This window comes from Eulemur rufifrons, chromosome 20, assembly GCF_041146395.1.
Source record: "Eulemur rufifrons isolate Redbay chromosome 20, OSU_ERuf_1, whole genome shotgun sequence".
Lineage (NCBI taxonomy): Eukaryota > Metazoa > Chordata > Mammalia > Primates > Lemuridae > Eulemur > Eulemur rufifrons.
In genome coordinates, this window is record NC_091002.1 from 11,831,792 (window position 1) to 11,859,644 (window position 27,853).

Here is a 27,853-nt window from a genome sequence, read left to right on the forward strand (position 1 = left end):
AAAACGTTTCCACAACCAGCAGGATGCAGAAAATGCTTTCCAAGAGTTCATCAAATCCCGAAGCTGGATTTTTACGGTACAGGAATAAACAAACTTATTCTCGTTGGCAAAAAATGTTGACTGTAATGGTTTCTATTTTGATAATAAAGATGTATTTGAGCCTAGTTATGATTTAAAATTCACAGCCTGGAACCGCAATTACTTTTGCACCAACCTAATACAATAAAATAACAATGTGCTATCACTTACGTAGATGACACTAGTGACTCACCAACTTCAGATCTTCTTAGTTGTCAATTTAGTGTGAGGATGGACCTGCTCCACCTAACCAGAGTTATGTCTCCTTTGTGTTCAAAAGCATAAACTCAAAGGATTTGGGAGCAGAGTTTCTCTGGCTCATTTGTGGATAAAATCCATTGCCACAAATGTCTCAAAATAAATGCACAATCTGACTAAATTAAAATCAACATACTCAAAAGTCAAGTGGGTGGACTAAAATGTTGTCAACCTCTAAAGTTATCTCATGCAAGATTAAAAAAATATCACGTCCCAATTTTCTAGGAAGAATCACCAAATAAGCGCTATAACAGTTGATAATAGGTGATAACATCAATCATGAAGAATTTACTAGCCTTCAAGTAAGAAAAAAGAAAACATGGAAGTAAAACTCAAGGAAAATCAAGTAGGTGGGAGGGGGGAGAAGGGGATCGGTAAATTCACATCTACTGGGTACAATGTACTAACCGGTAAAGGGAATACTTAAAACTTTGACTCAAACTGTACAAAAACAAATTATGTAACCAAAATGTGTGTACTCTGTAAAATTCTGAAATGAAAAAAGAAAACAGACAACTTTTGACTAACTATAGCATTTTTAGCGTAGTTTTAGTGACTATGTTTTTTAAATGACACCACAGATGATACATTACACTATATAGATTCTTTTAATTCAATGTATTTGGCTTCTTGAATTTGAATTCAAAATTTTAACACATTCCCAAGTAAAAGTAAGGAGTCTTCATATATTATACATTTTATAAAATATCAAAATGCCAAGTGACTGAATATTTATTATTAGTGTGATGGTATGAGTAAAGGTAAAAATAAACAAACAAGATTATTATGTCCAGGCTATACTTGTCAAAAGCAACTATAAAAGACTACCATCTTATCAAACCTCCATCTGGCCACATTTTCCTAATGAACAGAGTAAAGGTATTGAATATGAGAACAAAATTATCTAAATCCAAACTAAATACTTTTTAAAACTGTATAATAGAGCTATAATCAAGTAGAAATTTTTTTCTTGGTTCATCCAAGGATAGTAAGTCCTCACTTAACATGTTTGATAAGTTCTTGGAAACTGTAACAGCAGGTCCTCAAATAACATTGTTTCATTCAACATCATTTCATTATGATGTTGATGAGAAAAAAATGGTTTGTTATATGTCACTTTGCTTAAAGTCACAGTTTCCAAGAACCTATCAACAACATTAAGTGAAGACTTATCGTAGATGTAACTTATCCTTTCAGAAAACAAAAAGCACTCTTCTGAACCCAGTGGGGTCACTGGCACTTGCAACCCCACAGGTTGATGATGGCAATCCACCTGGATGGAGAGAGCTACTGAGGAACAACAGGCAAGGACTCCTCCACATATTTTTTCTGCTGGGAACACAGGTTCTTTGAAGCTGCACAAGCAAAATCATCTTGATTTTGTTAACTTCAAAATTATTTCCTGATTTTCAATGAAAAATAAGAAAATTCATGAGTATTGTATATCAAACTGCTAATTAGCTTAAAAATAAAAAGGATGCCATGTTAACGAATACTATCAAGACACGGATGACAGAAAAACAACATCACTGGAAACTGGGTAACATACATGCCATTCCCACATTCTCTCCAGACTTCACAACTGGCCTCTCTCAGGGAAGCCTCATTGGATACAGCTACAAACTTGAATGAGGGGTAGGGGTGGGGGCAGAGAGCAGGGGAACAAGAGGCACCCTATATTTTCACCTGCATGCCTAACAACCTCCAAGCTAATGGGACCTATAAGGTAATCCCCCAATCCTTATTTTTGAGATAAAATCCTGAGCTCTGGGGAGGTTAAATGATGAGCCAAAGTTGTTCTTTTCAATGTTCCCAAATGGTGTCAGTTCTATTTCATATATTCATTCATTCAAATATCTAAAAACTACATCAGTCATCATTCTTCATAAACACAGGCAATTTTAAGAGGACTATCACTTATAAGACTATATAATCACCAAGCTTGCCTTGCAAATTAGAGTCCAGACAGCTACCCATATGTGTTTGGAAGATAATTTGAAGATTTAAATCTCAGTAATTTCACATTCACTGTATAATAATCCCTCTCAAAAAATTATAACTGGTTCTTATACCTTCTTTGACGAGAAAAAAAATCTTTACAAATTGTAGGTGTGAAATAGGAAAAAAAACGTAGAATAACAACTTAAGAGCTATTTAGTGACAGATGGCTAAAGATATCACCATGCTTTATATGACATTATCCCCAGTAAACAAAATGTTTAAAATTACTCCAACTCGGGGGGTCTTTGGTCTTTGTGTCTTAGCCAGCCCCATACCTGCATCAGAGCCTGGGCTCCAGCTTTCACATTCGTATTGTCCTCCTCTGTCACACACCCTCTGCTCATTGCACTTGTGAAGGAGTACGTGCGTCCCCAACTGGAAGATCGCTTATGACCGGAACTTTCAGATGAAGCCTTCAGAAAATAACAATCCATTAACAGAGCAGGAAGATGCACACGTCTGCATATTTAATTCCTTATACGCCCCAGGATTCACAAAAGAATAGGTTCCAGGAGGGCAAACATTTTCTCTGTTTGCTTAGCACTCTACCTTCAGCACCTAAAATAGTGTTCAGCACTTAGTATGTGCTGAAAGAATGAGTCATGTTTGTTCAATGACTGAGGGAGCATGGAGGCCTTTAAACTGAGTGATGAACTCTATTTGCTTACCTATTCACTTTGACCTCATGATTATTATTAAAATGATTTCATCAATGTCAAAAAATCAAAATTATAGCATTAATATAGAAATTTAAAAGTGACATGCCTCTAGTGAAGAATTTTAAACATTTTAAATTAATTTCAAAACAACATGACAGAAACATGAATATGACTAAGTTTTTTTGTTTGTTTGTTTCAAGAAGATGTTCCATTCTGTTGCTTTAGATTTATCCAGCCTTCAGCTTTACCTAACATGGACAGCGCCCTCTCCAGGAGGACAGAACTTAGCACCACAGTGAGGTGTAACAGTGGAGGTAACACTTGCTATTTGGTTACTCCTTCCACATGTGTAACATCCCGACTGCTCTGGTACAGGCCACTGCAAAGAAAAGTCTGCCCAAAAATTCTAAGTTTAGTTTCTCCAAATGCTACTTAAACAAGTCAAGGAAAAAGCAGTGACATTTTTTAGTAACACATAGTGACAAAAATATGATGGTTATAAAACAACTCTCCTGCAACAGTGACTAACAAAGCTGCAGTGTGCACTTGACCCTAGCCAGAGTGTTAGGAGATGACTGCTGATCTAGAATGGAGCACAGTGGCTGCCTCTCTAAGGCAGGTCCTCACAGAACTCAGCAACTCGAGAGTGTCAGGATAAAAGAAGAGATATACCTACCTGTGTCCCATTGACTGAGATCCTTGACTGAGTAAGTATACTTTGCTAAAATATATATACTCCCAACTCAAAAGACAAGTGATGAAATTACCTCCTTGCTATCCGTCTCTGAAAATCCCAATTTTTCAGCATCTTCTTGGGCAACATCTTTTTTATCTGGTTCCTCCATGAAGACAGGTTTGTCCTGGAGGATCCACTTTCTGTACACTTGAACAACCTTTCTTGTTACAGCTATCTCACAGGAAGGCAACAAAAAAGCCTGAAAGGAAAAGAAAAAACTCCTTTTACTTCCACTCAAACTCAGATCACTAGAAAGCTGCATCATAGACATTTCCAATGACCACCACCGATTTTACACTTTCCTTTGAAACACAGATCATAAATATACTACAGAGTGCCACATATCTTTGTGCACACTAAACTCATCTGAGGAAAAAAAGACATCCTCACAATTGAGCCAGAAAACATAATGGCAGTTTAAAAATAACTTCTATATTCTGAACAATTTTTCCACAAAAAACATAATCATACCTATATAAATATTTTAATTTGCTATATAAACAATTTTAACTGTATAACTTGGAACTTTTCCCAAAGAAAATCAGAAATAGGTTATAAGATAATAGATACACTAGTACAGCCAGTGGTAGCCAATTTATCCATCTCTTCTCTGCTCCATGTTCAGTGACATCATGTTGGTGGCTTCAACTGGCCATGGTGGGAATAATTACATCACAGAAGTTGACACATGCTACAAATCAGGGCTTTGCTTTTTTTTGTTGTGTGAGAGCCAGTTTTTCAACATTTATCAAGATACCACTGAGTACAGCTACCAATGTTAACTAGAGACATTGACAATTTGTAGCATTGTGCATGTTTATAAGAACTTTTCAACATTAAGGAATTCCCTTAAACATCTGCACACAAGAATTTTGATTTAATGTGATAAGATTCCAAAACATAAACAAGAATTTAAAGGGAAAATGCATTTGCCCTTTGCTTATTGGTTTGAAGGACTATTTCTATATCAAGGTGAGCTGGAAGGAGAGCTATTGCACACCCAGATGACTGTTTAATGCCACAGACAAGGATAGTAAGGCTTAGAGTGCCAGAGATGTCTTCCCAAGGTTACAAAGTTAGTTAGCCATAAATCCAGGTCTTGATCTCAAGTTTCTGAGACTTGTTTTAATATCGCCCTTAAGGTTCATATCACAGGATCCAGTTACAGGCAGAGTTCACTTTAACAAGGGTTCATGCAATATATAAACTTCTATGGATAAGAGTCACATCACATCAAATTCCAGAACAGAGGAGTTCGTGTTATAACAAAACTATAATGTATGAATATATAAAATATCCTGACTTGTATCTCAAGAAAAATTAACAAAGACAAAAAAAAGAGCTTAACACAATTCAATGGTAGTCTACTGTAAATTTTTTCCTAAGTTTTATTACAAAAATTTTCACAGGGAAAAAGTAAAGACTTGTACAGTGAACATGCATATACTCACCACCTTCATTCTAACATTAGCATTTGTTATATTTGCTTTATCACATATTTATCCATCAATCCACCCCCATCTTACTTAAATCTATTTTATTTTTGATTTATTTCATAGTTAGCTACAGACATCAGTATACTTCCCCCCTAACTACTTCAGAATGCATATCACTGACTTAGAGTCCAAAATTTGTTTATGGTTCTTTATTCAGGTAAATTTAGATTGGGTTTAGGATTTAGATTTAATTTAGAATTTAGACCACACCATTGCCAGCGGTGGAATGCCAATAATAGATACAGGCAGAACTATGTGTATGAGAAATTAACAATTACACATCAAGGTAAAACCATATCAATATAGCACTTTATTTCTTGTATTAATACAAAATTTAAAAGGCTTGCTAATGATATCTGGTCTGAAATGAGGCATTTTCATCCAAGGGTTTTAAAACATTACTATATAGATCAGAGTCAGCAATCTATGGGCCATAAGCCAATTCCAGCCTGCCATCTGATTTTTGTAAACAAAGTTCTATGGGAACAAAGCCATGCTTCTTTGTTACATATTGTCCAGGGCTGCTTTCCTGCTGCAATAGCAGACTTGAATAGCTACAACAGAGACCATATGATCCATGAAGCCTAAAATATTCACTATTTGGCCCTTTGCTGTAAAAAGTATGCTGACCCCTGCTATAGATCATATGCATGCCAGGATCTTAACTATTTCAACTCAAATTAAAATTTACCAAGCACTGTTTACAACAGGAGGATGAATATGACATTAATGTAGGGAATAAGGTAGACTTTAAAATCATGAACTATTACGATAAAAAAAAGAATGCTTTGGTAACATAATATGTGTAGTATAAATTAGAAAGGGATGATACAGAAGGAGGGGGGCCTCAAGGAGCCCTAAGGAGAAGGCTGCTAACCACAGTCCAAGGAAAGGGGAGAAAGGGAGTGAGCAAAGCTCCTGCATGACTTGCACCATGACTGGTCATAAGAGGAGAGGGAGACGGGAAGCCCAGGAGAGCTAAAATTAAGATGCAGACATGAATACAGATCCCGTTAAGAAGCAGTCAAGTCAGGAGGAGAAGCTAACGTTAGGGAAGAAAATAAGCTAGGCTTTCGCCTTGTTATCATTAAGATAAAACAGGAGCCGGGCACAGTGGCTCATGTCTGTAATCCCAGTGAGTCAGGAGGCTGAGGTAGGAGGATCACTTGAGGCCAGGAGTTCTAGGTTACGGTGAGCTATGATCATGCCACTGCACTCCAGTCTGGATGACAGAGCAAGATCCCAACTCTAAGGAAAAAATAAAAAAAGCTACAGGAACATCAGATGAGATAGCAGGTGGGCATTTTAAAGGCACCTATGGGAGGCATCCAGTGCCAGCGTGTCTACGTTGTCTAGTGAAAACATAGAGACTGATGGTGTCTATACCTGGTTTACCTGGTCACTCAGCCTAATTTTGGCTATGTAATGAATGAGGTATAAAAGACCTCTCCATGTCTGTAACCCTAGCACTTTGGGAGGCCAAGATAGGAGGATCGCTTGAGGCCAGGAGTTCAAGATCATCCTGAGCAAGAGTGAGACTCCATCTCTATAAAAATTAGAAAAATTAGCCAGGCATGGTGGTGTGTGCCTGTAGTCCCAGTTACTCGAGAAGCTGAGGTATGAGGATCGCTTGAGCTCACGAGTCTGAGGTTGCAGTGAGCTATGATGATGCCACTGCACTCTAGTCCCAGCAGTCTCAAAAAAAAAAAACACCTCTCAGTAAACTTGTACCACAGCTTCCCTGAGACAGATATCTCACTTTCATGTTGATGAATCATGATTCTGAAATGGAATATATTCTGTGCAACTGAGAAAGGACCCTGGAAACTGTGCCCAGGTGTTCCAGGCCTCCATAATGTTCTCTATGCTTTCTTGTTCCTGGTGTTGTGTATACTTTGCCAGTAACAAATCTTTCATGAGTATAAAAAATTTTTTAATGAAAATAAATAAGGCCGGGCGCAGTGGCTCATGCCTGTATTGCTAGCACTCTGGGAGGCCGAGGCGGGTGGATCACTCGAGGTCAGGAGTTCGAGACCAGTCTGAACAAGAGCGAGATCCCATCTCTACTAAAAATAGAAAGAAATTATCTGGCCAACTAAAAATATATGTAGAAAAAATTAGCCGGGCATGGTGGCGCATGCCTGTAGTCCCAGCTACTCAGGAGGCTGAGGTAGTAGGATCGCTTAAGCCCAGGAGTTTGAGGTTGCTGTGAGCTAGGCTGATGCCACAGCACTCTAGCCCGGGTAACAGAGTGAGACTTTGTCTCAAAAAAAAAAAAAAAAAAAGAAAGAAAAGAAAAGAAACAAAAGGCAAGTGTAGAATATATACATGAATTTGGACGAAAGGCATGACTGGTAGTCATATGCCATAGTGGTTGCTGGCACTGGGCAAGCGGTGAAGGCCACAAGGAGGCAAGTACACAGTTTAAGAAGAGGCTTGAGCCCCGAATCTTGATCAACACCTGTAATTTGGAATGAAACAAAAAGAAGGGCCAAGAAATGAGACAGAAAAGACACAGCCAGGGAGTGGGAAGAACCATGGCAGTCCTGAGCCACAGAATCAGAAAAATATTTTAAAAGTAGAATTTTAATTACAGATTAAACAGACATTTTAAGGAAAATCTTTTTATTCATTAAAATGAAAATATGGTAAAACTTCTACATTGCTGTGGATTATGCTTGGATTTTCATTCTTGATTGATTTTTTTAATAAAAGTCCCAGAAATGAGAGGGTTAATCATTCATGATCTCAAAAACTCACCTCTCCATAAAAGTTCTCCATAGTGTATTTGCATCACTCATCGGTGTACAGGATCCCTCCTCACCTATAACTGATCTCTGTCATTCAAAGGCCTTACCCTCTTTTGGGGTATACAGGCAAAACAACTATTCCCCCATCACACTTCCCTGCCCACAAACAAGCCACGTTCCCTGTTTTCAAGAGCACCAGTACCCAGATGCATGTGGCACTGGCCACACCCCACGTTCCAGAGCTGCAGGGTGGGGTACTCTACAACATCGAGGCTCTGCTTGCTCTGTCAGAGGGCTAGAGTTCAGAGCTCTTTCATGGCAACAACTACTTACATGCTGGGCGGGATAGTTGTTGGAGTGGGCATAGGTGCCGTTCTGTGCATTGCAGGATGTTTAACAACATCCCTGGGGCTGCTACCCTTTGGATACCAGTAGCACCCCCTTCCCAGTTGTGACAACCCAAACTGTCTCCAGATGTTGCTCAGTGATGCCTGGGGACAGAATCAGCCCTGGCTGCAAATCTCTGATGTTGCTCATGGCTGCTAATCACAGCCTGGGCTTCTGATCTCTCCTGTTCCTTCCTTTGCTCGCATCTCTTTTCTTCTTCACACTTCTGCTCTTTCCAGCACCTTCTCACCCACCACAGTTTCTACCACAAGTCTGTTATTTCAGTGTCTCAGCCTCCACTCCTTTCGTTCCTTTTATTCCACTTGCCACCCACCTCTTTTCTCTCGTGCCATAAACACTTCTATCATATGTAAGTATCACATGCCTTTTCAGGGAAAGCACCACTTCTGCAGAAATCTCCACCTCGTCAGAGAGCTCCCTGAGGTCCTAGGAACAAGTCTAGCCTCTTCTTTGCTATGTTCCTCTGTGACTGGGCATTCAAAAATGCTTTCTTCCCATCTACCTCTGGGTTTAGTTTGTTATGGAAACATGAAGGTATTTGTCATATGATTTTGCTCAGACATAGAATTTTCCCACCTTGTGCAGAAATTTTTCAAAAACAAAATTTAAAAATCACACCAAAAAAACACAATCAATATCACAACAATCCACATGACAAATTAAAAGTGGAGTTAGAAGGATCATTATTATATTTATTCAGTTCTGTAATTTAGCACAACTCATTAATAGTATTTCGTGGAGTACTATGAGTAAAAGAACAACAATCTCTTTGATTTCATGAACTTATGTACACACTAACCTGGTGAAATACTTCATTCACAAAATTGATGTAACCTCGTGTTGACAAGAGAATCCGCTGCACCATTTCATACACTGTTCGGTGCTCTTCTTCAATGCTACAGAGACTGGAATTGCTGAGTCTTCTGTCAGACAAGGTGCTGCTGTTAGAATGGTTTTTGTCCTGCTCTGTGGGCCCACCGCCATCCAACTCCGGCGCCCTCTCTTGCACGACACCACCTCCAACAGACTGGAAGAGAGTCATGACATTTCTTAGTGATCCTTATCCCCACTCAAGAACACCTAAGACTAAAGTCTCGTCTTGTTTTAAAGAACTCTGGTTACCACCAACTTGCACAGGGTACAGCAAGCTGAAAACTACCAACTGCTTGAAACACAACATGATCCAGAATCTGTACTTACCAGTTTTCTAATTAAAAACTAATCCCTTCTCAATTCAGTTATTTTAAGAGAAAAACTACTTAAGTATTTCAGGGAGGGATGCTGTGAAATTTTATCAACCTAAAAAGTTTAATTTGCATTTGTAAAAGCACAGAATAAGTTAATGTGCAAATGTATCTGTGTTATTATCACATCAGGTCTCCACACTTTAGCATTTACTCTATGGTCTACAGAGGCTTGAAAATTCAGGGCACTTCTTACAGCAGCAATGTTGGGATGCATCGCTTGATTCAAAAGACTAAGTGGCACCTTGATGATGGTGGAGTGCCAAGACCATTAGACGGTATTTAACGAGAATAATCTTGATCTGAGTTTTATCCTCAGAATCTCAGGTCAAACTTAACTAAAATATTTACAAAATTTTAAATATTTTAAAGACGTTAGGAGGACAAAGAAATAAAGTAATTTATGCAATGACTCACAAAGTTTAATTCTGCTGTCATTTCTCCATAGAATTAAAGGTTGCTTCCAAACTTAATGTATGTATAATTTTGATTCATCTTTGTAAACTCCATTATTACTTTTAAGTGTCAAAAATATATAGCCCAAATACCACTATAATTTTACCCACTGTGAATATTTTTTGTAAGAAGAGATAAGATATGAGTAGTACAAAACAGTAATTTCAGTAACTACCAAGGACAGCTTGAAAACAGAACAGATATCCAATAGTAATCTCTAGGGAAAATTAATGGAAGATTATATATATAATAATTTTTCTCTTCATGCCTTAGTTACTAAGCCTGTATGGCTTATCAAAGGCACTGTCACACTGTGAGATGTGCTACCCTGTAGAAATTATTTCATCTTTTTGATGGATCCACAATCTTCCACAGAAAAATAAAACTTTATTGATTTTATTCCTTTTTATCTGAAGCTTTAGTAAAAATGACTCAAAAATAAGATGAATATAATACAGAAAAAAAGGAGCTCAAAATAAGTACCAAAAGACTTGCTTCTACACATTCCTAACCGTAAGGCAAGCCACTTAACTCTCTTTGATTTCATATATATTAAATATTATTTATGTATATTTTAATCTGTAGAGCATGGAGGTTAGATCAGGCCTAATATCCCTTATGGTTTTTTGACTAATAACTCCCACTGTCCCCACAGACTAAAAAAGAAAACAACATGTACATATATAGCAAATTAAAGATGATCACAAATTCTTTGATACTCTTCCACAGAGAGGTGAAGTCTATGTTCTCTCCCTTTGATCTACATGGACTATGTGACTGCTTTAACCAGTAGAACAGAGTGGAAGAGACCTGTGCCAGCATCAGACCCAGGTCCAAGGGTTGACAGTTAACACTTCCCATCTCTTGAAACACTTTGCTCTTGGAGCCCTGAGCAGCTGTGTAAGAAGTCCAACCCCCTCCTAGCAAGACAACATGGAAAGACAAGCCCAGCCTTCCCACTGCCCCCACCAAAGTCATAGGCATGGGAATGAAGTCATCTTGGACCCTCCAGACCAATCAGCTGTGATCTCCCAAAGACATCTACAACCTAATCCCCAGAACCTGTAAATGTGGTACCTCATCTGGCAAAAGGTACTCACCAGGTGTGATTAAGTTAAGGATGATGGGATAGGGAGATTAACCTGGATTATCTAGTTGCTCCCAAATGTAATCAAAGGGTTCTTATAAGAGGGAGGTAGGAGGATCAGAGAACGAGAAGGCAATGTGATGATGGACGCTGAGGGAGAAATGGTGATGTGATACAGGGCTATAGCCACGGCATGTAGGTGGCTTCTAGAAGCTAGACAAAGCAAGAAAACAGGATCCTTCCCTAGAGCCTCCAGAAAAAACACAGATCTGCCAATACTACTTTTAGCCCACTGAGACTGATTTTGGATTTCTGACTTCCAGAGCTGTAAGATAACAAATCTGTGTTATTTCAAGCCATTAAGTTTGTGGGAATTTGCTACAGTGACAACAAAAAACCAGCAGAACTTACTACGAGATACAGTGACAGGCTCTACAACGGCAGTGGCCATTTCCAGGCAAAGCCATCTGCAGGGTATGGTAGCACAGTGGGCACAGATGGCTGTCTGCCCAGCATCGACTCCCCCTCCCTACCAGAACCTGGGTGCTCAGTGTGCCTCCTCCCACACACCCAGGTGACTCACAGGAAGCAGACCCCGTACCCAGTACTAGGGGACTTTCCTGTTTGTGGAAGCCAAGCATGCCACCTCCAGGCCCAATCCCATAGCCAGCTTTAAGTTAATTAGTGCCTTGTTACTGTTCTAGGGGTGAGCATGTAACCTAAGTTGTTCCACTCAGACAAAAGGGAAGGGCTTTATAATTCTGGATTGCCTCTAAAACGTGAACAAGCAAAACAGTGCCCACCTGCTGGCAGCCATCTTGCAATCAAGGGGGAAGCTGCAGACAAAACTGTCAGAGGAAAATGGGCAGAACAGAGAAAACCACAGAGAACCAGCGGGAAACTGTGAGTGAACCATATTCTCAGCCACCCTCATCATATTTTAATAAGATTAAAGTATTTCTTTTATGTTTACAGCAATTTGAGTTGCACTGCCCTTTTCTGTGAGGATGATGGAATCATCCTAATTGATTCACGAGGTCCAACCCTTAAGGCACTAAAAAAGCTAGATAATAAAAGTAGATGATTCACAACTGAAGAGTCAACTGAGGGAAAAAATTAGAACTTTGAAGCAGTGCTTAATTTGCTAGTCTTTCCACTTCTCATTATCCAGGTGTATTTTTCAAAAATGAGCAATTTTTTTTCAATATATACAGATGATGGTTTTCCAATCTTTTGAAACCAGAGAAGAAAGGTTACATCCTTTAATTGAGACTGTTTTAAATTGAATGACAATCATATAAGATGCAATAGAAAATTTACCTAAGTGTATGACTGAGTTTCTGACACATAATTTCATACAGATTTTTGTCTACCTGATAATTTTTTGATTTTTGTCTACCTGATGGATAATAAAGGTACCTCATCGTGGTTCGGAACTGTTAATAACTGCATTTCCCTGACTGCTGGTGAAATGCATGATCACTGTAGTCTCTCTTCTATGAACTGCCCATTCATCTCCTTTGTCCGGTTTTCAACAGGGTTGTTTGTCTTCCCAGCAGTCTGCAGGCACTCTTTAAACAGCAGGCATTAATTCTTTTAACAGTCAGGACGTTACTTCACAGTCTATTGCCTGGATTTGGCTTTATGTTATCTTTTAACATAAAAATATTTCTCTGTGAATTTTAATAAAGTCAAACTTCATTTCTTCTATGACTTTTGGGTCTTATTTCCACTTAAGGTTCTCTACCACTTCCCAAACTTATACACTCCCCTAGATTTTCCTTTCTCTTAAATTCATGATTTTGTTTTTATTGTGGACCTTAAACCAATCTGACATTTGCTTATGTGTTGTAAGTGGCAAGGTTCTAACCAATTATGTCAACATCATTAAAGATTCTTTCTTTTGATCCTGACTGATGTCATCCTTTGAAAGACAGAGAAGGAAAGAGAACGAGAAGGGGAGGGAGGGAGAGAGAGAGAGAGAGGAATACAAGTTCTTCCAGCTTCCAGGGGTGCAGATTTGATTAGATGTTTGATACTAACCTCAGTCTCATTCCTTTGAAGTAACCTATATAGTAACCTGTATAGGTTTCTGTCTGGAAACCTATACAATTTTTTTTTAATCCCTGAAAGTCAAATGTCTGTTAGGTATCTGTTTTGCTAATTTTTCCTGGGACTCAAAGACCCTTTCAGTCTAAAGCATATCTTTTTTTCAGTTCGGGTAAACTTTTCCTCTTCTTATTTGTTCAATTACTACTCATTCTTTTCTTTTTCTGTCCGCATAATATTTGCAAGGTAAGTCTGGACCTGTCCTTAGGTCTTGTCTACTACTTTCTGATTTCTATCTCTTTGTATTTTTACTCAGTGTTGCGGATTTTCTCAGAAAACCAATTTTGTTCTCAACAGTGATCATTACCACTTTCATTTATCTACTATATTTTTAAATTAAGAAGTTTAAGAGTTTTTTATACTTTCAGCAAGTCTTTTGCTGTTCTTACTGTAACTGTGGCTCCCTGAGACTTTTTTGAAAATAAGTTTCTCCTCTAACTCTTCAATGGAGCCACATACTCTAGACTTTGATGTTCCTCCATCAAAGTTTCCTAACAACCTTAAAGCACATGGACCACTTATCTGCCTCCTCAGGTTTGTGTATTTGCCCAGCTCAGGCCTAGTTCATAATTCTGGAATTTCCAGGGCATTAAGCAAACCTGCAGTAAGTGGACCACACTTCCTGTCCCTGTTACTGGGAAAAGAAACAAAAAAGCACACAAAACCAAGACTCCTCAGTGAAGTAGCTGCTCTCTGATCTCCACAAGTGGTAGTGCTCTACCAAGCACAAAGTCCCTAAGCAACTCAGCCTGCTGGAAAAGCCCTCATTTGTGTCTGACCAAGGCCAAGCAAGAGAAGGCATAGCCAGCCCTAGATAAGAAGAGGCCTTTTCCAAGGCCTTGGGGAGTGGTGACCTTCTCTTTCAGAGATCCCAACACAGCTCAACAATCAACCCAAAATCCTGAGCTGCTGATCTACTTCCCTCCCCAGAAATGCCAGAGGGCACTTGGCAGCCTCACGGGTCTACTCCCATGGGCCACCTGCACATTTCCTGAGAGCCTTCCAGGTACCAGTGACAGGCAAAGGCAAGACAAGCCTCTGTTCTCATGCTGGGGTCACTTGTACTTGAGTAAAGGAGTGAGCATGCCGGAGAGTCAGGAGTGTGCACACAACAGCCATGTTCTCAGAATGGCTCCCGTACCCGAGACTGCCTCATCGTGGCAACTCCAATCGCGCACAGCAAGCACTTCTAACTCGCAGCTCCCTTTGAATCCTCAGCATCACAGAGTGGGCAAATAAAATTGATTCCTTGTAACCAACAACCTGTAAGAATCAATAACTCTAATAATCCATTACTTTGGCCATGTGTTAGTTAGTGTGTTTCATTCCATAAGTATTAAGAGATAAAAAGATGAAGAATGGCATACCTGGATGATTTTAGGCAATACATCAACTCCATTTTTAGTGTTTTGTGTTGTAGTTAGTTTCTTTTCCAAAAAGAAAGTTACAATCCACTTAATAAAAACAACACGAGCTGCCATGTAGGGAATTTTTGTACTGTAAATGTTTTCATTGTCTCGAATTGTAGTAATGTACGCTGGCTTTGGTCTCAAATGAGGGATGTCTAGTAAAAAAGAGAACACGTGATTGATTAGGTTAGTGAACCTTAGCATTAAGTAACCCCTACAAATGTTTCTGTTTCTAATTAAATAAACATATATTTGGTGTCTGAGGAGTAACTAAAAATGAAGAACCATAAATTATTAAAAATGGCATCTTTTGGTACGCTCGTTTCTGATTCTGCCTTGCAATCTGACCAAGGGGGTGGCACTTGTTGTTATTGTTTACATTTGGCTATGGTACACAGCTATAGAAAAACTAAGCTAACAACTCTTTCTAACGATTTTGAGAAATTACATGAGACTATAAAAGTGAAAATCTTTTCACATAGATTCTACCTAATTTAATCTTATTTTCTGGCTAGAACAAATGTAAAAGCATATTTGAACATTTTAAAAATCATTTTAGATATTTTAATATCCAACACTGCACTGATTAAACCCATTGAACTTTAGTTTTACATCCTTTTCCCTTTAGATGAATCCAAGGAAACAGAATCAGTATAATCTACTTTATGTTTACATGAATTCAGAAAGTCACATTTTATCTTTGAGGTATCAAATGCCACCATTCCCAAAGAATTAACAAGAGGTCCATTCTTCATTCTTTAAATTGCATAATTAATATGAAAATTATATTATATTGGATTTGAGACACTAGTTGCCATAAATCCAACTCTTTATCTCAAATAATTTTTGTATATCTGGAATACCTGCATGAGGCAGAAAAATTCTCAACAATTAACTTCTAATCTAGGAATATTAAAAATACACCATGTTTTTTACAACGAATATAGACTACATATAAAATCAGAAACAAATTTTGAAAAAATACCCACATACATATAGCTAACAAAATACACGTCCCAGTACCCCTAAAAGTCAGTAATTCTACATCTTTCAAAATGCACCAAGCTTCAGCTGCCCTCTTGCCCAAGTATGTGTGAGTGTAGACAGATGAATTAGTTGGTTATGTTCCCCAGAAAATGTCCCTTGTGACCTTTCTCCTCCAGGACTGTTTCTGATTATTTATTTGAACTATTTCACCTATTTTAAATAACAGAGAGAGGAAGATTTGCCCCCCACCTTCACCACTCTATGGAACGCTTCTGACCTATCAGTCCTCATTTCTTCTAGAAGTAAAACTTTAGGAGCTAAATTAGAAATTCCTTTATGTTTCCTAGCCTCCTGGGGCTTACTGTCCATAGCCTGTCTGATCACCCAAAAATCTGCCCTCCCTAAGCAACTGTCAGTGTATGAGCTGGATGCAAGGTCCGGCATAAAAGAAAGGGCCTGCTATGGGCAGCTGTGTGCCCTAGGCTGTGCTGCCTCGTCACTGAGCAAGGTCTAGGGTCACAATACCCACCACCCACAAGTGAAGACTTTAGGACATGCAGGCTTTTTACATTAAAAATGGTAAATATAATTTCACCAAAAGTATCACAATAGATTTCAAATTATTTCTGAGTATAGGGGCCACAATTCCCCTTTATTGCTGTGAGCTGTGGTACATCTTGGTTGGTACAAATAACTAAAAATCCTTATCAGGAAACTTTAAACCTCTTACAATAAAGTTACCATTCAACATAAGGATAAAGTAACCATCAAAGGTCTCTTTGAAAGAGACGGTACAGCTTGCCTGTGGATGTCCTCTATACACAGCTCAAACAGTACTTACCAAGCACAGGTTTGTAGATGTTTGTTAACTTAGTAAATGATGGAAATAAATGAGGAAGATAATACTTTCGAAACAATGTAAAAAGAAATTTAAAACCAGTATCTCGATTCTCCTTATTCTTCCACTCCAAGCTTGCAGCCTTTGGATAATATGTGGAAAAGAACATAACGTATATTTACATTTCAAATTAACATATACTAAACCGAAATTATGTTATGTTATTGAAATTCCTACCCTAAATTTTAAAATGTGACAAATAATATTGACAATCATGTAATGAAATATCTTAACAAGCTCAAAAGATGACAGGAATGAATACTTCAAAACAGTAACTGTTAAAAACAGCATTTTTACTGAGTTTTTTAAAATCACTCAATGATACACCTTTTCAAACTTGCTCTACTATTTCATGCCCATATTTTTTCCACATGTCCTTTGTAATGATCTATCATTCCTTGCACCTTTAGAACATTTAGTCAGAAATAATCAGGAGGTTTTTTTTCTAAACTCAAAAAGGCCATTTATAATAAACAGGAGTTAAAGAAACAATCCCTTCTCAAGGATTTCATCCAATGTTACCTACATGCAAAATCAATATCAAAAGGCAAAAGCTATGGAATCTTGGAAAATGTATTCTCCTTATTAAAAACAATTCACAGGCTAAAATAACCAGGCCTGGTAGCCCAGCTATGGATTGTGTTTAAAGCTTTCATAGTGTTGAGATAACAGTCTCCCCCTCGAAAACGGATCACAGTGTTTGCATAGTGGGAGCACTCCAAAACTGCTCGATAGCTGGGACCACCCCAGAGGAGCCAGGAGGACAGCCTGGTTACCCCCACATTTCTTAGGGAAACATAGTACAGAGAGGGACCTTAGAGAAGACCTGTCAGTGGCTCCTAAAACTTATTGGACCACAGAGCTCTCCAAAGCAGAGCTTCCCAACTTCCTTCACGATATGCCCACTTAGAAAATGATAATATTTGTTCAGCACCTCAGGTAAAAGGATGGGGTGCTTTGGTTGCCCCAAAGGCAGAGGGGCTGAGTGTCCATAACCTGTCAGAAGCTCTGCTCTGAGAACTCAGCCCAAAAGGCAGGAGGGAGGTACAGACACACACGTAAAACTCTGCACACCCTTAGAGGGTTCGAGGTCTGCATACAAACCTCTGCCCTATAGCAATGCCATCTCCCTCTAAGGGTGCTCCCTGGGGACTACATGACTTATCCGAGGTCACATAACTCATTAGTGACATATCCAGAATGAGAACCCAAGGCCCCCAACACATCCAAGTTCTAAACACTCTGTTGATTTCCCAAGACAAATGGAATCTCCAACCACTTCTGTACAGGTGGCGTTTGAGGTGCATATAGAACGGACAATTAGAGTTCAAATGTGGAGCTTCCAGAAGATTGCCCCAGTTGGGCTTTCAGGATTTTGAAGTCTTTGTGTTCCTGGTACTGGCTAAAGGAAACAGGGGAAGAAAGGGGATAAAATTGCCCAGCAAGACTGAGTAATCAAAAAGGACAGCCAAGTACTGAATCTTGAAGGACAGCAAAGAAAAGCATGGTTCCCTAAAGAAAACTAGAAGGAAGCAAAAGAAAGGGAGGAGAAAACCTAGAAGAAAACATCATGAGAAGAGAGAATCTCATGAAGGAGGGATAGTCACTGTCAAATAACCTCAAAGAATGAGGAGAGCAAAAACTGAAGAGTGCCTGCCCTCCCTCTGGACTGACTACGAGAACCCCTCTGTGGTCCAGGGCCTGCAATTTTGGCAGTGGCAGGACAGAAGACAGGTAATACTTCAACGACTCGGTTGTGAAGGTGAAGACAGAGACTGGACTGTACCCAGGAGGAACTCAGGGGCAAGAGAAGTGTTCACTGAGAAAAAAGAATCAGATTTTATTCTAACCATATTAATGTTCAGAAATATAGACCAAGAGACACAAATCACCTATTAAAACCATAAACTAATGATTTCAGTTCTGTATGTAGCTGGCAAACTTAAGAAAAAGGAATATATGACATAAAGTAGGCCTGTGCTGGCAGTGCGGTGAGATCACTACATATGCTTTCCTTCAGATCTCCTGGTCTGCTCTGCCTGGTCTGGTCTACCCATTCAGCCTCTGGGCCTGCCTCCTCCTCCATCCTGTCTTGCAAGCATGGAGATCAGGGGTGGGGAAGGGGTAAAGAGGGAAAAACACTTTAAACACGTGCACACAAAATAGCATGTATGCCTGATCTTGTTGAATTGACCTAACAATGGCACATACTCTTCGTTTAGTAAACTATCACATAACATTACCTCAAAAAAAATGCAAAAAGAAAAAATATGGACACACAGAGAGAAAACAGGCAGTATTTTCTCTTTCCTACCGAGAATAAGTCCATCACTGAAATATTTATGATTTTTCCCTGACCTGAATAACCATATACTTCAAAAGTACTTGAAGAAAAAAGCAGGTTTGGTCCTCAGCAATCTTCTCCCCCGATATGGCTGGCAAGAGTGGAGTGATTTCTTCTGGATAAACCTTCGCTGCAGGATAGAAAATAATGAGAGCTCATTCACTGAAGTTAAATTTTAAATAGGGTTTAAGATTTTTAAAAATGGTATCTATTAAAATACATCTATCCATCCACTGGGACTGCTCACACTGCCCTCCAAGCCAGTGTGCAGAAAGGGCCTGATAACACAGTACGGATGCCCAAGAAGCCACCTCTCCCACCAGGCCATTCTTTCCCTTTCAAATTCTGCTTTGGTCAGCCCAGGATCAAACACCAGTCATTGGGCAATAAAACAATACACAGTAATAAATCAATGACCCTAACAGGAACGTTTCTTGAAAACTCACAGGACACCAATGGCCACCATTAATAGTCCCATGAGGCCACTATTATCCTTCCATAAATGCTGCATGAAAATACACAGCTGGCAAAATAAGATCCTGGGTGAGCAGATGAATGTCCACTTATGAACAATAGTGGCAAGAACAACAGACAGTAGTTTTAGATGGCAGATTTAAATCTCATTAATAGCCGCAAAAGCACTCCAGACTTCCCATGTGTCTGCACTTCCTGATATTGCCAACATCTGCCTCCTCCCTTCAATTCCTGTTTCCATCACTTCAGTAAATTTCTCTTGTCATCATTTCATATAAAATAGGCTCTAAGTCTTTTGATTCTAATGTTAGCAAGAATCTACTGTGAATATGAACAGGAACTAATTCCTCTTCAGAACCCATGTACATCAGTCAAGAAAATGAAAAACCAAGGAACTCCTCAACGTAAGTTGAAGAGTAATTTCAACAAGTAAGATCTGCTAACGTTACTTACCATCAGCTACACTAGGGCTAGGACTGATGAGCGTCTCCAGTGTGCAGGGCCCCCTGGATGACATGACCGCTGGGAAACCAGGCACGAGGCAAGCAAAAATCAGCACCTGCTCTTCTGCACAGTTCGTCTGAAGTGCTTGAAGCCACAAAAGAAACAGCCTGATTCCTTCACATCTTATCTGAAAACAAAGTTAAAAGTAATGCAAATGAAATACATGTATTTGTAGAAATGCATTGCAACGTAGCATCAGTCCTGAGAAAGAAAAACTAGAAGTTAAAGGTATCTTTGAAGTACTTCACCAGGTTCTTCACTTAGTGACAAGTAAGCAAGGATGCTGCAATATAGGACAAGGGTTAAGAGCTTAGGTTCTGGAGCCAGAATGCCTGGGTTCAAATGCAGGCTCTGCCACTTTCTAGCTGCGACCTGTGGAGACCACTTATTCTCCATGTCTTAGTCCCCCCATCTGTAAAGTAGGGATGATAAAAGCGTTTCCCACAAAGGATTGTTTTAAGTATTAAGTGAGCTAATGTATAAAGCACACATAATAGTGCCTGGTTCACATTAAGCACCATGTAAATATTTCCTATCAATAGCATTTCCCTCTGTAAAGCAACAGTGCCCAGATCATCAACACTAGATAATCCACGAAAACAATGACAAAGACAGTCACCCTCCAAATGTATGTACTGTATGCACATGCTTATGATCTTCTTGAAAATCAGAACACTTGGTGCTAAATAAGACCTTGAAGGCCTGGCTCAGTGAGACAGGGCAGGTTTCCAGCTTCCCTGTCTTACGTCCCTAACTCCAGCGGTCCCCAAACTTTTTGGCACCAGGGACCATTTTCATGGAAGACAATTTTTCCACAAAGTGGGGAAAGGGGGGCTGGGGAGATGGTTTCAGGATGATTCAAGCGCATTACATTTATCGTGCACTTTGCTTCTATTATTACCTTGTAATATATAATGGAATAATTATACAACTCACCACAGGTTGGGGATCCCTGCCTACTCTATTCTCTCTAACACCTTTGCCATGCTCTGAATGGTCAGCATCACCTGGTTGAAAACATCAACATAGGTAGATGTGCCCTTTTTCCTCCTCTACACTTACTTCCAAATTCATCCTGTTCCTAGAATTCGAAAACACACATCCCTCCATTTTTGTACTTCCGAAACAGCTGAAAGATGATGTCAATAAAAGAAGCTAAATAAGCAAAAGAGATTGGAAAAAAGTCAGATGCAGTTGAAAGATGTTGTGAACGCCAAATGCAGGCAACTGGAGTGACTGTCTGATCTCCTTTCCCTTAACCTAACGTGGTGCTCATGCCCCCAGAGCAAGAATGTTGCAAGCTAAACACGAGGCTCTGGCAGAAAACAAAAAGGAGAAGAGACCCACCCCACCCCGCAAAAATTACATACTTGGCTTTGCTGACTCCCAGCAGAAGTCAAACTGCATCAAGACAGACACCCTAGCTGGCAACAGTCCTATCCCATTAATGAAGCAGACTCACACCATACTTCCAGACATGCTCCTGGATTCCACCACGGCTCTGCACAAATCTCCATGTCCATACACACCTGTCCTCCTCTCCCCAAGCAGGTAGAATGAGTGGTAATACAATACTAATCAGCCGTCAGACAAAAAGAAATGATACAGCTCTACATATAACTAATAAAATTATATTTAACAAGAGGAAACTTTCTATGAAATTCTATAAGTCTCCAATTTTTTATGCTAACTGTAATTAAGAGAACTAAATACACATAAGGCTAATACAAATATAAGATAACAACCTCATAGGTTTTAATTATAACATTATTATAAGAGGGACAAAATATGGACTCTGCAATGAGGCTATGAATAGCTCGCTTCTTTTTTTCAACATGTAAGAGATAGTCAACATATCAAGTTTTAAGTGGCTGTGATTGTTTAAACTGATATAAAACAAAAAATATATTAGCTTATTAAAAGCATTCACACAACTTAATTGGCTACAAGTGAGTTATCTTCCATAAAATATTTACCCCAGGCTGGTTTTCTCTGCCACTAATGTTTTAGGGTCATCTTATCTCTGCATCAAGTAATATATGTCACTATAAAAGGTGTATTCATTTTAAAATATGCCAATTTTAACCTAAATTACAAGATCAATCTGCAGCAAATAAATGTTCAAGAGGGAGGCCCTGCTGTTATTTTCTCCTATAGTAGTTCTCAAAATTGGTAAAATTAATTCAGACACAACTATAATTTTAACAACCAGATTACTGAGGTGAACAGAACCAGGTATGTTAGCTCTGAAGCTTAGAGGAAATGCCCTTCCTTTTACTGATAAAACCGGAGCAGTTAGTGCCTTGCCCATGGTTCCTAGCTGGACCCAGCAGAACCAGAATTAGAACTCGGAACTCCAAACTCTTAAGCCCAAGTCACTTTCCCTAATGTCATTTAAAACGTCTCTCACTAACAATATTTATCATATAATTTATCAGTTAAAAAATAAAAACTAAGTCAAGTGGTTTCTAAAGATCTTTTTTTTTTTTCAAAATGGCCTAACATTGTTACTTTGTGGCATTAATAAATTTAAGAGTAATTAAAAATGACATTACACTATAAATACCTTAATAGAATTTCCAGTGTGTAGAAGCTTCTTTAAAGTTGAGCCTGAAAGTTTAAAACAATGAATTAGAAATAGAGTTTATGAATGCATATTTAAGATACATTTTGAAAATATCAGTTTTAGAAAGAAAAAAATGTACCTATGACAAAAGGTGTAACTTTTTAAAAAACAAAAGGAAGAAGGCTGACCTTCAGAAGCAAAGCAATGTCACAGAGGGAAAGATGTTTGTAAGATAAAAGTACTTTCAGTATGTACCTCTTCAAAATTCTTTTAAAACAGTCACAATGATTGATATTAAGGTAACCCAAATGCCCACAGTGGATTATGTGCAAATATCTCTTGTCATGCATAAAATGAATGATTTTGTTTAAATCTCTAAAGGTAAAAATGATGTAAGATGACTGCTCACAAAACATTTTTACAAGAACATTTTACAAATATTCAGGATGGCATGTTTCTCTCCTGGCAGTGACGACCACATTTATGGGGCTTGGTCCATCAATAAATCCTCTAGCAGAGCGCTTTGGTCACTGTCAAGGAGACAAAATCAAGATTTACTCAGAACTACACCAGTCAACTACAAAAACTTTGGTGCTGCAGCCCACTGTAATGAGAAATGTCTCTCTTAGGAGGATGGAAACATATTACCAAGTATTCTATAAATGAGTTCATGCCCTCAGCATGGCGATGGCCTGGCAACCCCAACAAAATATCATATGTAGCCTCTAAAATGGGATCTTAACCCCCAAAAAGGAGAAGACCTTTTAAAATATATTAGAAGTCTTAGGCAAGAGAACTTTTCTCTCAATCAAATTACATATCTTTTAAGAAAAAAAGTCATTAGATTCCCTGATGGAAAGTTTTGTATAATATTTTAAAATTAGAATATCAAATCATATTTACTCCATCAATGAATTTCAAAGGGCTATTTCACCAAGAAATTGAGTCAGTGTCTCAATGACTGATAATAAGCCATATCTATGTGGATAGATACACATATGACAGCTAAATGCATACTCTTTAGAAATTCATTAGCCAGAACAAAATCACTGGCAATATGAAGGAACCTTTTACTGTTTATAATACCTAACACAAAGGATCAGTGGAAACTCATTATCATGACTTGGATTGGGTTATAGCACTTAAATCACTAATGGTTTTTGATTGAGTGAAATAAGTTCAAGTGCCTCCCCCACCCACCCCCACCCCACTTGCACCCTCACCCCCAGCCATACATACCTCTCCCTTCACCAAACCATACCCAGTAATTTTTTGGTCTAGAGCCAGCATTTGCGAGGCTGGGCTCTCTCTCACAGCTAAGGTTCCAGTGGCTGTGACCATAGGACTTTTCTATCCCACATCCTTCCTCAACCTGAGTCCTTGTACCTTGCCCCCATGTTTATACATTCTTAAACCAAGTTTGTTCTGTCTCAGTTTAACATTTTCTTCATTACACCTTAGGAGGGCCTCATGATGGTTGGCAGAGCCAACAGACATTGGAAAATGGATAAAGTCTGCACAGACAGTACTTGTCCCAACCATTTGGCTAATTCATCATCCTGCAACACACTCTCGGAAATACTTTCTCCGGGTCATTGTGTATGACCACTGGTGATTGCTAGTCCTTCCCCTTTTGGGGAATGGTCCAGCGTGGTTTTTTTTTTTTTAAGCTATTTTGCCTACCCACAGATGACTATATCCACTTTTCCCTACACAGACAGGAGAAATATATATATAGAAAGGACAGACTTTACAAGAGACATATAGATGATCTATGTTTATATTAGTCAACAGCCCCCAACTTTTTAAAATTAATCTGGTAATTTGTTACAGCAGCAATAGAAAACTAATATACATATATTTGGTTTATTCCATCCGTTATTCAAAAACTCTTCTGTACGTGTGAAGCAGTAATAGCTTGGCAGTTACAAGTTGGATTCAGAAGCTAGACTGCTAGGGTTCAAATCTAATTTCTGTGCTTACTAACTGTGTAAAGTAAGTCACTTATTTAACCTCTCTGTGCCTGAGTTTTCTCATCTGTAAAATGGAATGACAACAGTGCCTATCATAGACAATTATTAGTGAGGTTTAAATAAAGTTATATATATAAATGTTTAGAACAGTGTCTGGTACATGGTAAGTATTAATGCATCATGTAGGAGGCACTGTTATCCTCTACGGGCATCAGCTATTCTCTAAGGAACTCTTTTTAATAAGAACATTAGAAAGAAAAATTTGTGCAGTGGGAGCACAGAGCAGAGGGTTTCAACACACAGACTGGTGGTAAGTACCTGAGAGCCTTGCTCGTCCTCTTTAGGTATTTTTTTAAGAAATATCACAAAGATATTTCTATCCTAAATTAAAATTATCAAATCCTTTCTCATTTTAATTTTAAAGTGTCTGTGTGTGTGTGTGTGTGTGTGTGTATGGCTGTTTGGATTTTTAAACTCTTCATCCAAACTGTGATTATACCCACCCTCATCTCTTTTATGTGCCTCATCAACTCTCCTGGTTGCCACTTTATTGACTAATAATAAAAGAATGAATGAGTAAATAAAATCTAGTTAGTTGGGTAAATTCTATGAACTTCTAACTTCTATTGGAGAACTTTTACTGTATTTTAACCATAAGTATCTTCTGAATGTAAGTCTTACTACTTTTGAAGAGGCAGTAAAAATACCAGGGCTGGGACTAGAGAGAGAAAAGTGAGGTGTTTTGAACAAAATTTAAGGGGCACTAAAAAAACTCAGTAATCAAGATAAATAATATTTTAATGTAATAGTTTTTAAAAATAAAGATTAATGCAAAAGAGTCTCTGATGAACAATGTTAAAATTTTAAATACTAGTGTTGTGCTGAACCATACTGGAACCTGAGGTAAAAGGAAAAGTGTATACATCCTCCTATATATGTTTTTATATATTTTTAATGGTTAAATTTTTACAGAACATTACTATAGTTGAAAAAATATTGAAAAATTTAAAATCAGGTATATTAAAATTCACAGCATTAGTTTAAATATTTTAATTATAACAAAGAATGTATTATAATTTTACTTTCCTGGATTTAATGGAAGCAAATTCATCAAAACATTTTCAAAACCTACTTCTTTGCTTTTCATTTTCAATTGTGATAACTGCCACATTTGACAAGTTCTCTTTGACCATTTTTTATTATTTATTTATTTATTTATTTATTTTTGAGACAGAGTCTCACTCTGTTGCCCAGGCTAGAATGCCGTGGCATCAAGCTCACAGCAACCTCAAACTTCTGGGCTTAAGCAATCCTCCTGCCTCAGCTTCCTGAGTAGCTGGGACTATAGGCATGTGCCACCATGTCCGGCTAATTTTTTTCTATATATATTTTAGCTTTCCAGATCATTTCTTTCTATTTTTAGTAGAGACAGGATCTCGCTCTTGCTCAGGCTGGTCGCAAACTCCTGACCTCGAGTGATCCTCCTACCTCGGCCTCCCAGAGTGCTAGGATTACAGGCGTGAGCCACCGCGCCCCGGCCTTTGACCATTTTTTAAAGTGACAATTTTTAAATGATCTTTTAAAGATATTTCTAATCTAACTTTAATATTATAAAATCTTATTTAATTTTAACTTTTTAAAAACTCCTTTTCAATATCATGCCTCAAACTAAACAACATACAATGCAATATACCACCAGGCGAGGGGCCAGAATGTAGAGAAACTCCCTCTGGGCTGCAGTAGGGACAGCCTGCAGGGAATGGCCAGTGGAGCAGGAACAATGAACTTTCTGTCTCTACAAGATCCACACTGAGCACAAGGAAATTAATAAAAATGAGCTCAAAATGGATCAAGGACCTAAATGTTAAACATATAGCTATAGAACTGCTAGAAGAAAACATACAAGATCTTTGTAACTTTGAGTTAGGCAAAGATTCCTTATATGTGATACCAATAGCACAATCTATAAAAGAAAAAAATGATAAATTAGATTTCTTCAAAATTAAAAACCTCAACTCTTCAAAAGACACTATCAAGGGAATGAAAAGACAAGCCAGAGATGGGGAGAAAATATTTCCAAGGCATATATTTAAAAAGGACTTGTATCCAGAATAAGAAAAGAACTCTCAAAATTCAATATTAAGAAAACAACCCAATTTTAAAATGGGAAATAGATTTGAACATACACTTCACCAAAGAAGACATACGATGGCAAATAAGAACATGAAAAGACGCTCATTATCATCAGTCAATGAGATGCCAGTACCACTAAAACAAAAAGACCCACCATACAAAGTGTAAAAGAGAATGTGGAGTAAGTGGCATTCTCACACTGCTGGTGGGAACATAAAATGGTACAACCACTTTGGAAAACAGTCTAGCAGTTAAACATACACCTTATATGATTCAGGCATTCTATTCCCAAGAGATAGGAAACCATATGTCCCCACAAAGACTTGTACACAAATGTTTATAGTAGCTTTATTTGTAATAGCCAAATACTTGAAACAACCAAAATGGCCATCAATAAGTGAACAGATAAACAAATTATGCTATATGCATACAATGGAATATTGTACTACCCAGAAATAAAAAGGAATGAACTATTAATACATGAAACAACACATATGAACCTCAAAATCATTATGCCAAATGAAAGAAGCCACCCAAAAATAGTATATACTGCATGATTCTATTTTTATAAGACTCTAGAAAATGCAAGCTGGTCTACAGTGACAGAAGAGCAGATCGCTGGCTGCTTGGGGACTGGGGGGTGAGGTGAGGAAGGGTGAGAGAAAGGGGTTACCAAGGGGGATAAGGAAACTTTTGGGGATGATATCCATGTTCATTATCTTGATGGTAGTAACAACTTAACAGATGCATAACTACTTCAAAACTTATCAAAATGCATATTTCAAATATATACAGTTTACTGTATATCAATTATACCCCCAGTAAAACCATTGTTTAAAAATAAGGAAAAAAAAAAAAAACGAAAGATCAGGTGGGCTGGAAGTGATTGGGTGAAAGATCAGGAGGCTGGAGATCATGGTCAGACAGAGGTCTGCATGATGGCAAGGGTCAGGAAGCCACAGAGGACTGGGGGGGAAGGAGATGATGGGCAACTTGACATGAAGGAAAAGGACTAGGAGAGAACCAAAGCCATGGAGAAAAAAAGGCAAATGAGCAGGATATCAGAAGACATGGCATTAACAAGGAGGGAGAAGCTGGCATGGTCCAAGAAGAGAGAGGGGTCTCAGACAAAAGTCAGGTTTCAGGTGGCCAAGGAGGTGAAAGAAAGAGGCTAAGCTGTAGGGCTTTTGATTAACCCAGACAGAGGACTTCCAAGAGGCACAACACAAAGAAGTGGCTGGGTGGGAAAGAAACACAGAGCAGTAATGGTAAAAGCGCCCAGA

The 27,853-nt window shown here is 38.5% G+C and overlaps 1 protein-coding gene across 1 annotated transcript in view; it reads right to left on the reverse strand.

The window, feature by feature from the left end:
• RALGAPA2 (Ral GTPase activating protein catalytic subunit alpha 2) overlaps positions 1-27,853 on the reverse strand; it is a 313,050-nt gene that overhangs the window by 230,707 nt on the left and 54,490 nt on the right. The window contains exons 5-12 of the mRNA XM_069495868.1: positions 22,465-22,508; positions 19,848-20,025; positions 18,935-19,050; positions 16,520-16,658; positions 14,650-14,846; positions 9,186-9,413; positions 3,764-3,931; positions 2,613-2,750 (exon numbers count right to left, since the gene is read on the reverse strand). Coding sequence (XP_069351969.1) covers positions 2,613-2,750; positions 3,764-3,931; positions 9,186-9,413; positions 14,650-14,846; positions 16,520-16,658; positions 18,935-19,050; positions 19,848-20,025; positions 22,465-22,508 — 1,208 coding nt within the window. The remainder of the gene's footprint in view (positions 1-2,612; positions 2,751-3,763; positions 3,932-9,185; positions 9,414-14,649; positions 14,847-16,519; positions 16,659-18,934; positions 19,051-19,847; positions 20,026-22,464; positions 22,509-27,853) is intronic.